The sequence below is a fragment of the Melospiza melodia genome, chromosome 4, assembly GCF_035770615.1.
Source record: "Melospiza melodia melodia isolate bMelMel2 chromosome 4, bMelMel2.pri, whole genome shotgun sequence".
Classification (NCBI taxonomy): domain Eukaryota; kingdom Metazoa; phylum Chordata; class Aves; order Passeriformes; family Passerellidae; genus Melospiza; species Melospiza melodia.
In genome coordinates, this window is record NC_086197.1 from 22707385 (window position 1) to 22720884 (window position 13500).

General features: G+C 41.4%; 1 protein-coding gene across 3 annotated transcripts in view; it reads left to right on the forward strand.

Annotated features, from left to right (window-relative positions):
• Positions 1-13500, forward strand: part of PARVB (parvin beta) — a 52072-nt gene that overhangs the window by 17206 nt on the left and 21366 nt on the right. For all 3 annotated transcript variants that reach the window (XM_063154270.1, XM_063154273.1, XM_063154271.1), the window contains exons 2-4: positions 2066-2155; positions 3991-4061; positions 10583-10685. In XM_063154270.1, the coding sequence (XP_063010340.1) occupies positions 2066-2155; positions 3991-4061; positions 10583-10685 (264 nt within the window). The remainder of the gene's footprint in view (positions 1-2065; positions 2156-3990; positions 4062-10582; positions 10686-13500) is intronic.

Here is a 13500-nt window from a genome sequence, read left to right on the forward strand (position 1 = left end):
ACTTTTATTTTAAAATAAAAGAGTAAGTGCATCACCTTACTTGAACTTCTGGGAATAAATCTAGTTTAGTTGCATTTAGAAGTATTCTGGCTTGAAATGTATGCATCATTTTTTTTCATATACATACACTGTGCCATGCATTCACTGCCCAGAGGAACTTAGCAGCTCTCTGCATTGGCAAAGCACTGGGAACAGTGATGCCCTGAACTCACTGAACACTTGGCATTCCCAGAATGACAGCACTGCTGTGATAATGAAGAGTGCTACATCTAGAAATAAGGCTGGTAGTTCCTAAATAAATCTGACTTAATTGAAACATTTCTAGTCCTAGCAGGGTTTTAAAAATCAAACCTCAGTTTTCATGTGAATTGTCTTATGCCCTCCTGGCAGCATCACAATGTAGGAGTTGTTGGGGTGAGAAAGTTCCAGTTGGGAATAATGCAAACAGGGCTGGGTAAAGCACGTTGTTAGAGCTGGTTTGATCTGTTGTATGATGCCTTCTTGCTCCCTGACTTTTTTGTTTGTGGACCTTTTCAAGAAAATGAGAAGGAATGCTGAAAAGGGGAGCCTCAGAATTTCTGTACCAGCATCTTTATTCGGGAGGAAAAATCTCGGCCTGAGGACCCTGTGTTCTGTTTGCAGTGGGGAACCATGGGGAATAAACCCTCAGGTCTCAAAATACAAGACTGGGGTTTATTGCTTGCACTCCATAACGAGGATGTTAGTGGTGATCAGTACCATGCTGTGAACCAGAATTAAGTAACCTCTTGAGACTTCAATTAAGAAATGTGAGAACTTGTTTAAAGCACCTGTTTCAATTTTCTGTGAGGGAAGGAGAGGGGACTGCAGTGTATTCTTCTTCCCTGTCCTCCCCTGTGGCAGTAGGATCTCTGTCTTTTCCACTTGTATGGGGCAGAAAAACAGCAAGTCCTGATACAGGGTTTTGTAACCTTCACAGACTGCATGCTAATGTCAAGCCTGTGGAATGTTTTTCCAGTGGGAAAGGGGAATAATGGCTGCTCTTTAAGGGGAGAGCTTGCAGGGACACTGTGACCATTATTTAACTGTTCCTCCTTTTCTTTCCTGAGAAAATTTTGTCTAGCAAACCTTATTTATCTCAAAGTCCTTGCTTTTTCCTGAAAAGAGTGTGCGACCCCTCCCAAAGGAGACTGCACTACCACAAGTGCTGCCACAAGTCATTTTAGTTCATGCTTGCACAGAACTGTCACTGAAAGTACAGGGCTGCTGTGGTTTCATGCCTTGTAATCAATGTCATCTGAGCTTAAGGGGAGATGTGCCTTGGAGAATATGAAAGTGTTACAGCAATGCTGTTGCTTTTCTTACTGAGAAGCTCTGGGAAAATACTGAAGAACTATTCAGTGTTTGCCCTCAAGTTTAGTTCCTTCCTCGTGGCAGGATGCATGGAAGTATTTTAACATCCATTTTATTTATAAAATGTGCTTTACTGAGCTTGCCAATGAGAGTTGTAAGTTTAGGACAGCTTGAAGTAGAAAAATTCCTATTTGTGTTCAGCAGATCATGGCACATCTATTTTATCAAGTGGCAACACTGGAATGAAATACATTTTCATCTTTATTTAGTGGGTCTGCCTGGGATTCTCTGAGGATTTAACAAGGGCACTAGCAAGTTGCATGTTCTGTAGCTGGAAAGGGTGGTGGTGAGTGGTTGTGCTGTAAGAAAAGGGGTTTGTTTCTACAGTTTGATGTCTGCTCTAGGCTGGGCCTGTCCTGCAGGCAAAGCTCACACCCCTTCCTTCTGGAGAAACAAGCACTCCGAGCTTGTTCTTACCACAGAATTGGTTTTCTTTTTAAAAGTTTCCAGCCACTTCTGTAGTAGCTGTGTTTAATAGGAAGCTATAAAAGGATGTTACTTGGATTTTATTTTCCACTGTGGCTGCAGTTCTTCATGCCATAAACTGTGGTCCTGTTCTAAAATGGATCTACCAGATGTTGTCTGTTACTATGAACACCGTCCCCAACCCCTACATATACACCAATTCTGCATTTATTACACTCTTTCTGTTGTTTGTTTTTCTTCTATCCAGTGAGTGACCTCCAAGAAGAAGGTAAAAATGCCATCAATGCACCAATGAACCCAAGCACTGTGGACATCCATCCAGAAGACACACTATTAGGTAAAGTTTTGTGCTGCAGGGATGGTTTGTGAAGGGGGCCACTGTGGCCCCCACGTCATTGCTTCAGTGCTGAATGTAGATTGTCCAGTTGGAGCTGAGAGGATTGGAAGTGACAATTGAAAAAAGTTGCATATTACTTGTAGACTAGAAATTAAAAAGGCTGAATGGAGTTTGAAGAGCAATGCCAAGCGAGGTAGTTTATGGACTCTCTCCCATGTCCATCCCCATTCCCGCACTCTGAGTCCCTACAAAAGAAATAGCATAATTTAATAGCAAAAAGTGTTAAAACTTGTTGAAATAAACCACTTTTGTCTCTCCTGGCCACATATCTCTTAATCTATGCAATTAGTTGAAGCAAGCTAATTATGAAAGAGTAAATCAGACATCAGGATAAATAATAAAATAGTAAATTAAAATGAGAAGGTGTTATTCATTTGGATTTTCTGATTAGGAGAGTAGCAGGAAATGCAAAGTACTTTTTCCTAAGATGTGGGTGAAGTGTTGGTTGCTCTGTGTTGATATGTCTGGACCAGGAGTGTCTCCAGTCATTTCTTCTGGATACCACTAAAGCTGGGTATGTCTTTAGAAGATGCAGAACTTCTGCTGAAGGCCTGTCCTCCAAAGATGTGATCACCACGAGTTTTGTGGTAAATCATGTTCTGTTATGGGTCAAGTCCAGTTCAGGGTTAGTGTTTCGGGTGTGTAGTGGGTGTCACTTCCTTATGATGACTGCCTGAACTCACCCTAGGCAGTAATGAGGAAGTAAAGGAACAGGGTGGGAAAAAAGGCAGCAAAAGAATTCATGTTTTATTCATTGGTTTGTGAAAATTTTTCAAGCGTGTTTAGGTAGCACAGTCATATTTTTTTTTTATAAAAATGAAGAGCCCTGGAAAATCTTGACCCCAAAACGTGTGGGTGAGGTCTAAGGTAACCAGTCAGACGCTGGTTACTAAACACTGTGTAGTCAGTCTCATGACCAGGATGTGTCATGTTTCCCATCTGACAGCAGTGAGGTCTAGCTCTGCAGTGGGAAGTCACTGTAGGCTGGTCACTGCCAGGTTTTGGGATTCACTGAGCAGTGTGACAATGGCCTGACCAAGGGTGATACCAAAACTTTGTTGTCCTGATAGGAAGAAAGAATTGAAATATCAATAGGAAAATTGGATTGTACATGGCCTGCCTTCTGGCCATTAGCACTTCTCACACATCTCATCAGCAGAAGAAATGGAAGACTTTACACCAGTGAAATCTATTTTATGTTCTTCCCCCATGCACCAGCACAGCTGATAGAAAGTGGGGTAATTTTATTTCATAAGCTTAATCAATGGTTGAGGAGTTCCTGCACTCAGAAGCACATGTGTGACCAAGTTTTGGGGAACCAGAGGGTGGAGGCACAAACTCTCAGCCCAAATCTCAGCAACTGCACTGAATGTAGTGCATTAAGCTCACTTTTTTATTCCAGGTGCTGCAATTTGGGACAGGTGTTTTCAATTAGAACTTAAATTCAAACTGAGGAGAAGCAGAAAAGTAGTTCACTGTGGTTTTTGGTTTGTTACTATGAATGTGACCCACATCAGGACAGGGATTTTCCTGAAGCATTCTGTGTAGGGCAGGGCTAGAACAAGGGAGGGTCAGGGGGGACAATCCTGGTTTAGGGAAGTGGGGCTGTGCTGTCATTCTGTGTGTCTCTCAGACTGCCTGACACTGGGGTCATGGGACATCCCCTGCCATTTCTCAGTCAGCTGACGAGCCCCTTAATGGTGTGGAGTTGTTGCAGTTTCAGCAGTGCACATTTGAAGTGGATCTCACTAAGGTTTCCCCTCTTACTTGAACAGAGGAGAATGAGGAACGCACTATGATCGATCCTAACTCAAAAGAAGACCCCAAGTTCAAGGAACTGATCAAGGTAGGAAATCAATCTTTGGTCCTTCCTTCTTCAAACCTTTAACTAGTGAGCTGGAGTAATTTGCAAGCTGGTCACCCAAGAATGTAGTTGAGGAATGGCAACTTGTTACTGGAATGTAGCTGTGGAAACTGAGAGCAAGGTCAACAACAAGGTAAGGCTAAAAGAAACAGTGAGAGGGGCAAGGAAAGGGTGCCCATGGAGTTATGGAGTTAAGCTCCATTGTCCATTTCTATCCTTGTGATGATGACAGCAAGGATCAGTGCTTGGTTTGAGTCCCTGCACATAAAATGTAGGTACCTTCTGTTTCTGAAAGCTGGGAGGGAGCTCTGCAAAGCATTAGTGAGGTTTCAGGAGAAGAAAGAGTAGGACTGAAATGTTAGGGAATGAGGAAGGAACCTCTTGTGTTCTGGGAAAGTTGGAACTGAGTTTCTTCTTGCCCTACATTCTGTCCTCAGTTTACCTGTGTGCTGGGTCAGGGACAGGTGGTTCTGAGTCTGTCTCGTTGCTGGACACAACTGCCCTAGGTGTTGGTATGGTGTGTCCAGATGTGCTGATGTTATGTGAGAATTCCTGACTCAGCAGTGTCCATAGTTCCTGCCTGGCATGACAGAGGGCTTGCTCCTGAAGGATTTGTGTTTAGGAGAGAGCCTTTTCTATGCAGAAAGTTGTTTGGGTTAATGTAGTGCAAGCTTGAGCATGAAGGGAAGGGATGACGGGCCTGAACAAGTGGGATCTCTTTCAAAAAAGTATTGTGCTGGTGTTACACCTCCCACTGCACTTTTGCTTCATTTCTTTAAAGTAATTCTAAAAATAATTTTGTTGGAAATGACAATCTGGCTATATCTGTGTGGCTATGAAAACTTATTTTGGACAGTGTATATTATTTCCTGAGAGGGGGCTGAGTATATTCCCTGCTGAAAACCTGATGCACCCTGGCTGCACACACCCTGGCTGCTTCCCCAAAGCCAACTGCTTCAGCAAATGCCTCAGCATACTGCTCACCTAGTACATCTTTAAAACAAGCCCAGTGATCTGTTATTACCACTGCAATAATGTGTTTAGCATCACAAAACCACATCAGACTGAGCTCAGCAAGGAACTGTGCTCAAATTTCTGTTATTCTAATTCACTGGGAGTACATTGCGGTTTTAAATTAAGCGACTGCACATTCTTTCTATGTTAGTACCTAAATCCATTAATTCTTTGAAAGGTGCAGTGGTCTTGCATCACCCTCTCAGAATGTAATGTGGTTTCTCTTCTAGTGGAGCAGTGATATTATCATCTGAACAAGAGTCATTGCAGTGGAGGAACCAGATGTACTCTGAGATTCAGGAAACTTGATATGGAGACTGCAATTGCTTTTAAATTGTGAATTTTCCTGCTGAGTTTAATACAAGTTTGAGTCTTCCCTGGATGGTGTATTCCAGCAAGGTTTGGGGTTTTTTTCAATTTAAAAACCTGAAAGCCTCCAGGAGGAATGAAAACCAGGGCCAGAACAATGCTTGAGGATAATGTTTGAGTGTATTGCAGAGTCAGGTTCAGGGTCACTATGCCAGTTCACACTTGCACAAGGAGAGAGGTTCCAATGGAATGGGATCAGCTGGTGCCGGGAGCAGCATGGAACTGGAGATTGTTTCCTTGGGATCATCCCCGAAGGAGAGATGTGTTCTGTAGAGTGCCTGTGTAATTTGGGTAATTGCTAATAACTTGCATACCTCTCTGCAGTTAGAGTTTTTTACAGAGATTCAGCGGTGTTGGTGTGAATTCACACTGTGTTGGTGTCAGTCTGTAAGCCAAGGGGAGGTTTAAATTATGCTGGCAAAACTTGCTTTTTACTACAGAGTTTGGATAATGAAAAAAAAAAAAGTAATTTATTCTTTGTTTTCTGTTCCTTGGTGGTAATGGCATTTTCCAGGGCTCCAGTGCTGGATGAGAATTGCTGTGCTTTATAAACCTAGCCAGCAGAAAAGTGTCTGCCCTGCAGAGCCTGAAACGAAAGCTCTCCATGGACTAGTGAGGAGTGGGAACTTGGAATAGATGGAGGTTTTTATAGTTCCAAGTGGTTCCTTCTCTCTCTTTCCCTTCAGACAGGAGTGTGCCAATAGCAGCAGCAGATCCTGGTGTCTTTTCAAAGCTGGCAGTGGAACTCAATTTCATTGGGGCCAGCCCAGGTCTCTTTCAGCACCAGAGTTAGACATGCCAACAGCTTGCCATTACTGATGCTGAGTCTTTCTGTCCTGCCAGTTGAATGCAGTGGGGTAAATGGATCTCAGTGCAAAGAAGCAGCAGAGATCTCTGCTCCTGACACTGCTTTAGTACCTCTTTGTCTCCACCAAATGTTGGTTTAATTTCTGCTAACTCCCTGCCATAGGAATTATATGCATTGTGGATTGGGCATTTGGAAGTGATTTTGATAGAGTCTTTGTAACTCTAGAGGGGCAGACTGTACAGCATTGTGGTCATACAGAGACCAGCAGATGAAAAACACAAGAAAAAACCTCATTCCTCTCTCATAGTAAAGCAAATATACAGAGAATCTCCTTGTTGAAGGCTGCTTAGTTGGGGATGTGAAAATACCTGCTTTAAGTCTTCTTGCACATATGAAAACCATTATGCCTGTAAGTGTTGTATGCTATCACCATGGACAGTTTACTAAAAATAGTCACAATTTGTAAGTATGAAGTGTTCAGCAAAGTTCCCTCTCTGGCCAGCAGCTTTTTTAAACTCACTTAATTGGCCCAGTGTGTAATGAAAATTTGGTAGATGGTTGAACAGACCTAAAACTGAAAATTCAGATCAGGGAAAGAGATAAGTTGCTGCTATTATTTATATGTGTGTATAAATATTGCATTCACAAAATGCTCTATTTTTAGTGTCTGAAATATGTCAGCTTCTTTTACTTCTTGTCCAATATTTGCTCATTTTCTGTATTTCATTAGGAAAAATATGAGAAAGAGTTTTGGCTAATTGAATGCAAAATTTCAGGAAATCAGCTTGCAAGAGTTGGGTCCTGTCTGAAAGTGCCTTGACCACAGGTAGCAAACCACAGTTGTAAGGTGGTTTTCCTCCCTGCAAAGCTTTCTGTAAGATTGACTTAGAACTGCAACAACTTCTAGCCTTTAAAAGACTCATCTAAACTTTACACAGGTCCAAGCACTGCTGCTCTGGACACTGCCTGAAAAGAGTAAACATTCTCATTTGTAGTAAAACACTCACTGTCCTGGAATATACCAACTTTTCCCATCTCTGGTTTTATGGCTTTTTTAAGATTTACTGAGGTAAAGAGAAAACCAAAATGAGGCCACTGTCCTTTGACGTGTGGTTTGTCACTTGTGACCAGATGAAACCGAGCTCCTGAAATGCTCTGTGATCTGCATTTGGCAACAGGAGGCCTTCCCCTTGCTTACAGGATGCCAATGCTTTGTGCTTAACCACGAGGCCTGAATGTGAATTTTTGCTATTAATTTTCATGCTCAGCCAGTTTCATACCTTTGATCTCTGCTTCCTGATTTCCCCAGAAGCAGAGGGGAAGTGGGTCATTGAAGCCAAGGTTTTCTTTCTGGGCTGTTTTTGGTGGCTGGGCTTCCTGTTTTCCCACTGTGCCAGATGTGTTCATGTATTTTGAGTTGTTGTGCATTTTCTCCACTGCTGTACAGTGGTGACTGTGGGGTCCTTATGCCCTTGAACTCTGAATTTTTGCAGCTACAAGTGCATGTGTCTGAGCATTTGGCCCAGTTCAGAAGTGCCTTAGATGAGTGCAAACGTGCAGGAAATGTCAGGCACAGTTGTGAGGACATCAGAATATCATATTAAATTTTTAAAACCCTGCTACTAGCCCCAAATATTATAGAAGGCTATAGAAAAGCAACTTTTCATGAGCCCAAAATGTAATATTGAGCTGTATGAAGTGCAAGCACAGGAAGGAAGGAATGGGTAGAGTGTGAGACCAGACACATCGAGGTTAAGCATCTTTTCATGCACAGGAGATGCTCTTGTCTGCTTCCCACCAAGCATCAGTGTGCCTGTGTCAGGCTGTTAAAATTTTGAGACATTCAGGTTATTGAATATTTCCTGCTTCTGCATTTTTATGAAGGAGAAATCACGAAGAACTGGAGAGAGCTGATGTTCTGTGAGCATAATCAGAAACTATTTATGCACCTTCATCATTTCAATGGGCAATGTGGTGTTTCCTCTGTAAAAGTTAAAAAGAAAAAAATCTGTGCTGAAAGCTTTTCCAGGTTTCTAATTAAGACATAATCAAGGAATCAAGAAAGGCTTGGGATTTTTTTTCATTGCAGTACTTTACAGTCTTCAACAGCTGCTGGAAAAAAACACCTGGATTTTTTTTTCTTTGCAAACTCATTTTTTTTAGTGGAGCTAAAGTTGTAGTCTGAATAGTAGAGAAGTTAGAATGTTTTTTGGGATATTTTTCTTTGATTTGGGTACTAAACTCTGAAAATAATAAAATAATTGTGACTAGACCTGTTTAATTTGTCTTTTTTGTAGTTTTTTACTTAAAGTTTTTCAGTTTTAAATTTTTGTGGAACATTTAATTAGCACATAGTGCATATATTTTCCTTTTTTAAGACCCTGTACTGTGTATCTGCACTCTTGGAAATGGGATATTGGATCTTACATTTTAGTCTTTTATTTATAATTCCTTGGCATTTTCTAGATTCTGACTTCAATACCATTCAGCACAGGGCAAACAAAATAAAATGTTTGTTAATGGTTTCAAATAGTTTAGCATCCTGAGTCTTCCTTTAACAAAGCTTTTGAGGACTTCTTGAAATCCAACCTCGGGTCTGTAATGGGATCTGAGTATATTAAATATCTTCTGTTGAACTTCAGATAATTTTTGAAAGCCTGTTCTGTAAATCTCACAGAAGACCTAAACCTTTTATGATTTTGATTTCTTCAGTTGATTTTTTATGAATGTCAGTGTTTCAAGCTTGTATAATTATGGAATTAGGCAGTCACCTTTAAAAAAATCTCTTTCTAGTTGATGTCTTGTTATCTAGGACTGATTTTTCTGTATAACTGGGGAAGTTTTTGAGATGAAAGATAGCATTGTGCTTCTCATTGGTGATCTTTTGCTGACTTGTCCTGGGGGAGCAATGATGTTGCTGCTGCAGAGTTCATCCTTGTGTATCCATATGTCCTCACTCACCTCCCCTCTTGTACCTGTGTGAGAGAAGACCTCTTCTAACACAAGATGACGATATTGAATAGTGAATAACTTAACAGAAAACCTTTATTTTCAAAGGCAGATCTTTGGAAGAGTAATTTTTATTGTTGAGGTTTTAATCCTTCTGGACAGTTTAGAGGGCAAAGGTGATTTACCGGGGTGAGATTGATGCTGATCCTTGTTTTCTATGGAATGAGCACTTGCCAAATCTCTCAGCCAAAGCTTCCTTGCCAATTACACTGCCCCTATTTTTAGAGCTGATTTTCACTCTGCATTTTCAGCATGCTTTGGAAGCACTAGAGACATGGATTAGAGGCACATGAAGCATTAGTATTTCATGTTTGGGTAGTAAACCTTTTCATGGTCACTAAGCCTAGCCACATTTGAGTTTCTTAGGTTGAATGAACATCAGCAGCCAGGCTGAATGTCCTTGTGCCCAACACATTCAAATGCTCTTGTTCCCTAGGAGTCCCAGGGTGGCTGTTTTCCACTGCAAGCCTGCATATATTTTGTTTATTTGCTTTTGTTTCACAACCTCTTGTGTAATAAAACCCCAGAAACTTCTTAGCCATCACAACTGCCAAGAAGAGGCAGAAATATGGGGTCTAATCAGAAGTGAATTAAAAGAATCGGCAACTTTGTATGAATGCAAACTAAAGATTACAGAATCTTTAAATTAAGCTTATTGTTTTGGGTGGCTCTAGTCAATGGATTTTTCACATCTGTGATTGGCAATACTCTTATCTTATGGAACCTAGGAAGTAGCAGAAGCTAACACTGTGTCTCTTCCCACAGAACTGTGTTATTTTTGTGAAAATAATTTAAATTTCCGAGTAGTAAATTGGAGGAGAATGATACTACCAGCTTCAAACAGTCAAAGTTTGTTTTCCTGTAACTGTTCAGAAATAATTGTCTTTGGCACCTGGGAGATCTAGCTCAGTTCCTTTTCTTTTTAAAGATTCTTTATGCTCATTCCAGTTTTACAGGTGACTGAATTATTTTCATAGTTATGGTAGTCAGCATATGGGAACTGTTAAAATGGTAAAATTATTATCAGACACATTTGACCAAGATTTTAATTCTGGACTTTTGTATTCTGCAACAGCTGAGGATAAAATGCCTTGCCCTGTTGTCAAGACCTGAATTTAAAACAATAAGGGACAATCAGGTGCTTTTATTCAATTTTTTTTAAATTCAGATCTCATCTCTGGAAATTGGAAATACATAAATATGCTTGCAGTTCATCTGTTTTATAGTCCTGATTACTGCCTTGAATGGAAGGAATGTATTTTGTTTGGTTTTAAACATTTGCCTCCTTTTTCTGTGCTTGCAGGTTCTAATTGACTGGATTAATGATGTGCTGGTGGAGGAGAGAATCATTGTCAAACAGCTTGAAGAGGACCTGTACGATGGGCAGGTGCTGCAAAAGCTGCTGGGTGAGTCCCTGTCAGAGAAGGGGACACCAAAGACTGGGAGGGCCCAAAATTAGCCTCTCCCAAAGCTGCAGACTGTGCAGTAACTCAACATCTCAGGGAGATGGTTGATGTCACTGAAAGCTGCCTCAGCTTCTCCATCTGTTCTGCTCAGGCTGTCTGCTGAGAGGGGAGGCAATCCAGGTAATCCCTAGGTATCTGTTTCATGGACTGACTGTAGTCCAGGCAGCTGAAATGTGGGGTAGAAAAGGAGTGAAGAGGTTTGTGTTTGTGGGGCCAAGCAGAAGCCATGTGGTCCAAAATTTTGTCAGTGTATTTTGCTTTTGAAAGCTTTTGGGCTGAGAGATGTTTTGAGGTCCTGATTAAAAGTATTACTTTTTGAGGGGAAAAAAGAAAAAGAGAATGAATGACAACAGACATGTGCTCAAAATGTGCACCTCTGTGTGAATGACACATGAGGGGATACACTCTATTGAGAATTTGGGATTTTGCAGCCCCCTTCCATCTTTGCAATGTGTGTGTTGATGCAGGAAGCACAGTGGAGAAGACTCAGGATTATCCAGTGATTTATGAGAATGCTTTTAGAAAACAAAAAGGCTTGAGGCTTCCAGTACTGTATAATAAATACACACTTTTTCTTTGCCAGACTGCTCTCAGCTCACTTCTGATGTGTTTTCAGGAGTAGGCTGGGCTGTGGGATGTGTGTGTGTCACAGTGGGGCAGGAGGACCTAGTGCTGCTGGTTCCACTGGCTGCTGGATTTTCTGCACAGGCCCCTTAAATGAGAGGTGTTTTGATGTACATCCACAAGCTTTTAAAATTAGTTAATGACAATTACCTTTGTGTGCAGCTGAAACTCCTCAAAAACAATAACTTGAGGAATGAAGCAAGAATACTTTCAACACTTCTGGGTTAGCCTGCAGCCAGGAGCCTCCAAATGTTGTATGGATCAGCAATGTACAGGCAATTTTAACTGGGGAGTATTTGCTTGAATCCAGTTGTTCTTCGTCACTCTGTGGAGCTGGGGAAGGGGCTGGAGCACCAGGAGGGGCTGAGGGAGCTGGGGGGGCTCAGCCTGGAGAAAAGGATGCTCAGAGGGGCCCTTCTGGCTCTGCACAACTCCCTGACAGGAGGGGACAGCCAGGGAGGGTTGGGTTCTGCTCCCAGGGAACAGGATGAAACAGTCTCAAGCTGTGCCAGGGGAGGTCCAGGTTGGATATTGGGAAAATTTTTCCACTGAAAGAGTGGTTAAGCCTTGGCACAGGCTACCCAGGATGGTGTTGGAGTCACCATCCCTGGAGGTGTTCAGAAATCATGCAGGTCTTGCACTTGGGGATGTGGTTTAGTGGTGGTCTTGGCAGTGCTGGGACTCAGTGATCTGAAGGTTTTTTCCAGCCTTCCAAATGGTTCTATGGTTCTTTGTGTAGATCAGTCAGGAAAGATGGACTTGGACATCTTGCAGCTTGAGATCTTTCACTGCACCAGCTTTTACTCATTTCCTGCATTTTGGGCCCCTGACTGGGGAGCAGATGCATCTCCTCTGACCTGGAGCTACCACAGCTCAGCCCCAGTCTTGTGCTGTTCTTCAGCAGTGTCTTTGTTCCTTCCCTCACTTTCCTGGAAAAACTAACAAGGTGTGGTCATTAAACTTCAAGTAGTAGTTAACCATTCCTTTTGAGTGAGAGGTGTTTTGTCTTGATAGCCAGGCCCCCAAAAAAGGATGAAAGACAACAGCTTGTCACTGGGCTTATGCTGAAGGGATTGGAAGTAAGATATTAGTAAATGACTGATGGAGGTGGAGCTCCTTGTTTAGTTAATTTTATCAAGGTGCAAGCAGTGCCACTCAGAGAAGCTGGAATGGCCTAGTACACATGATATTGGTGTGAAAGGAAATAAATTTGATTGCTGACTGATAGGTAACCTGGGCTGAGAATAGGTAGAAGCCCTAACATGTGACCGAAAAATTATTTTGATTGTTTTCATAATCTTGATAAAAAAATATTGATTAAAAAAATCCGTACTTTAGATTGCTAGAAACATTCAAAACGTTCAAAGTATTTGTTAGTTGATAACCTCCAAGTCTTTTCTCTTTGGGTTACTCGAGTGCTTTTTGTATTGCTGCCACTTTAAAAACAAAAGAAAAAAGATATCTTCAGCTAGATAAAACATCCAGAAGAAGCATGCTCTTGAGAGCAGAAATATCTCCATTATTGGAAAAAGAGGAATTTTGACGACTCTGAAACATTTCTGAAAGAGTCATCAGAGTCTTTAGAATCTCATTTTGTGAAAACAGTTTTGGTGCTGTATGTTTTTTTGTTTTAGAGGGTGGAATAGTATATAATTAGAATATGGCCAACCAGTCCTGACATCGTGGACAGATCAGCACAGTGAGTTTGGCCACATTTTTTTATGGGTGTGGAACAAGAACAGGGATGAGCTGTTCCCATTGCTCTGATGGCTGGAGGACTCAAACCCACCTTCCTCAACTGCCTGGTTTTTCTTTTTTTTAGAATGTTGGCTTCTGTCTCTTTTGCAAGGGCCACAACACAGAGAAAGAGAAGAACAAGTTGTCTATGACTTTGGCCACAAATAGTTATATTACATCAGCAGAACTGAAATTTTAGTAATGGAATTTTACATATTTTCCTGTTTTATTTCATTTTGGAAGTAATCAACTATGATGTGACAATGTCAACAACATGACAAGATTGTACCAACTTACGTTTTAAATTAGTTCCACTGAGCTAATCCTGGTATGAGTCTTGAGGGTTTGAGGTTGCAAAATGTGCTTTAGCTTAAATTCATACCTTCAGCTGACT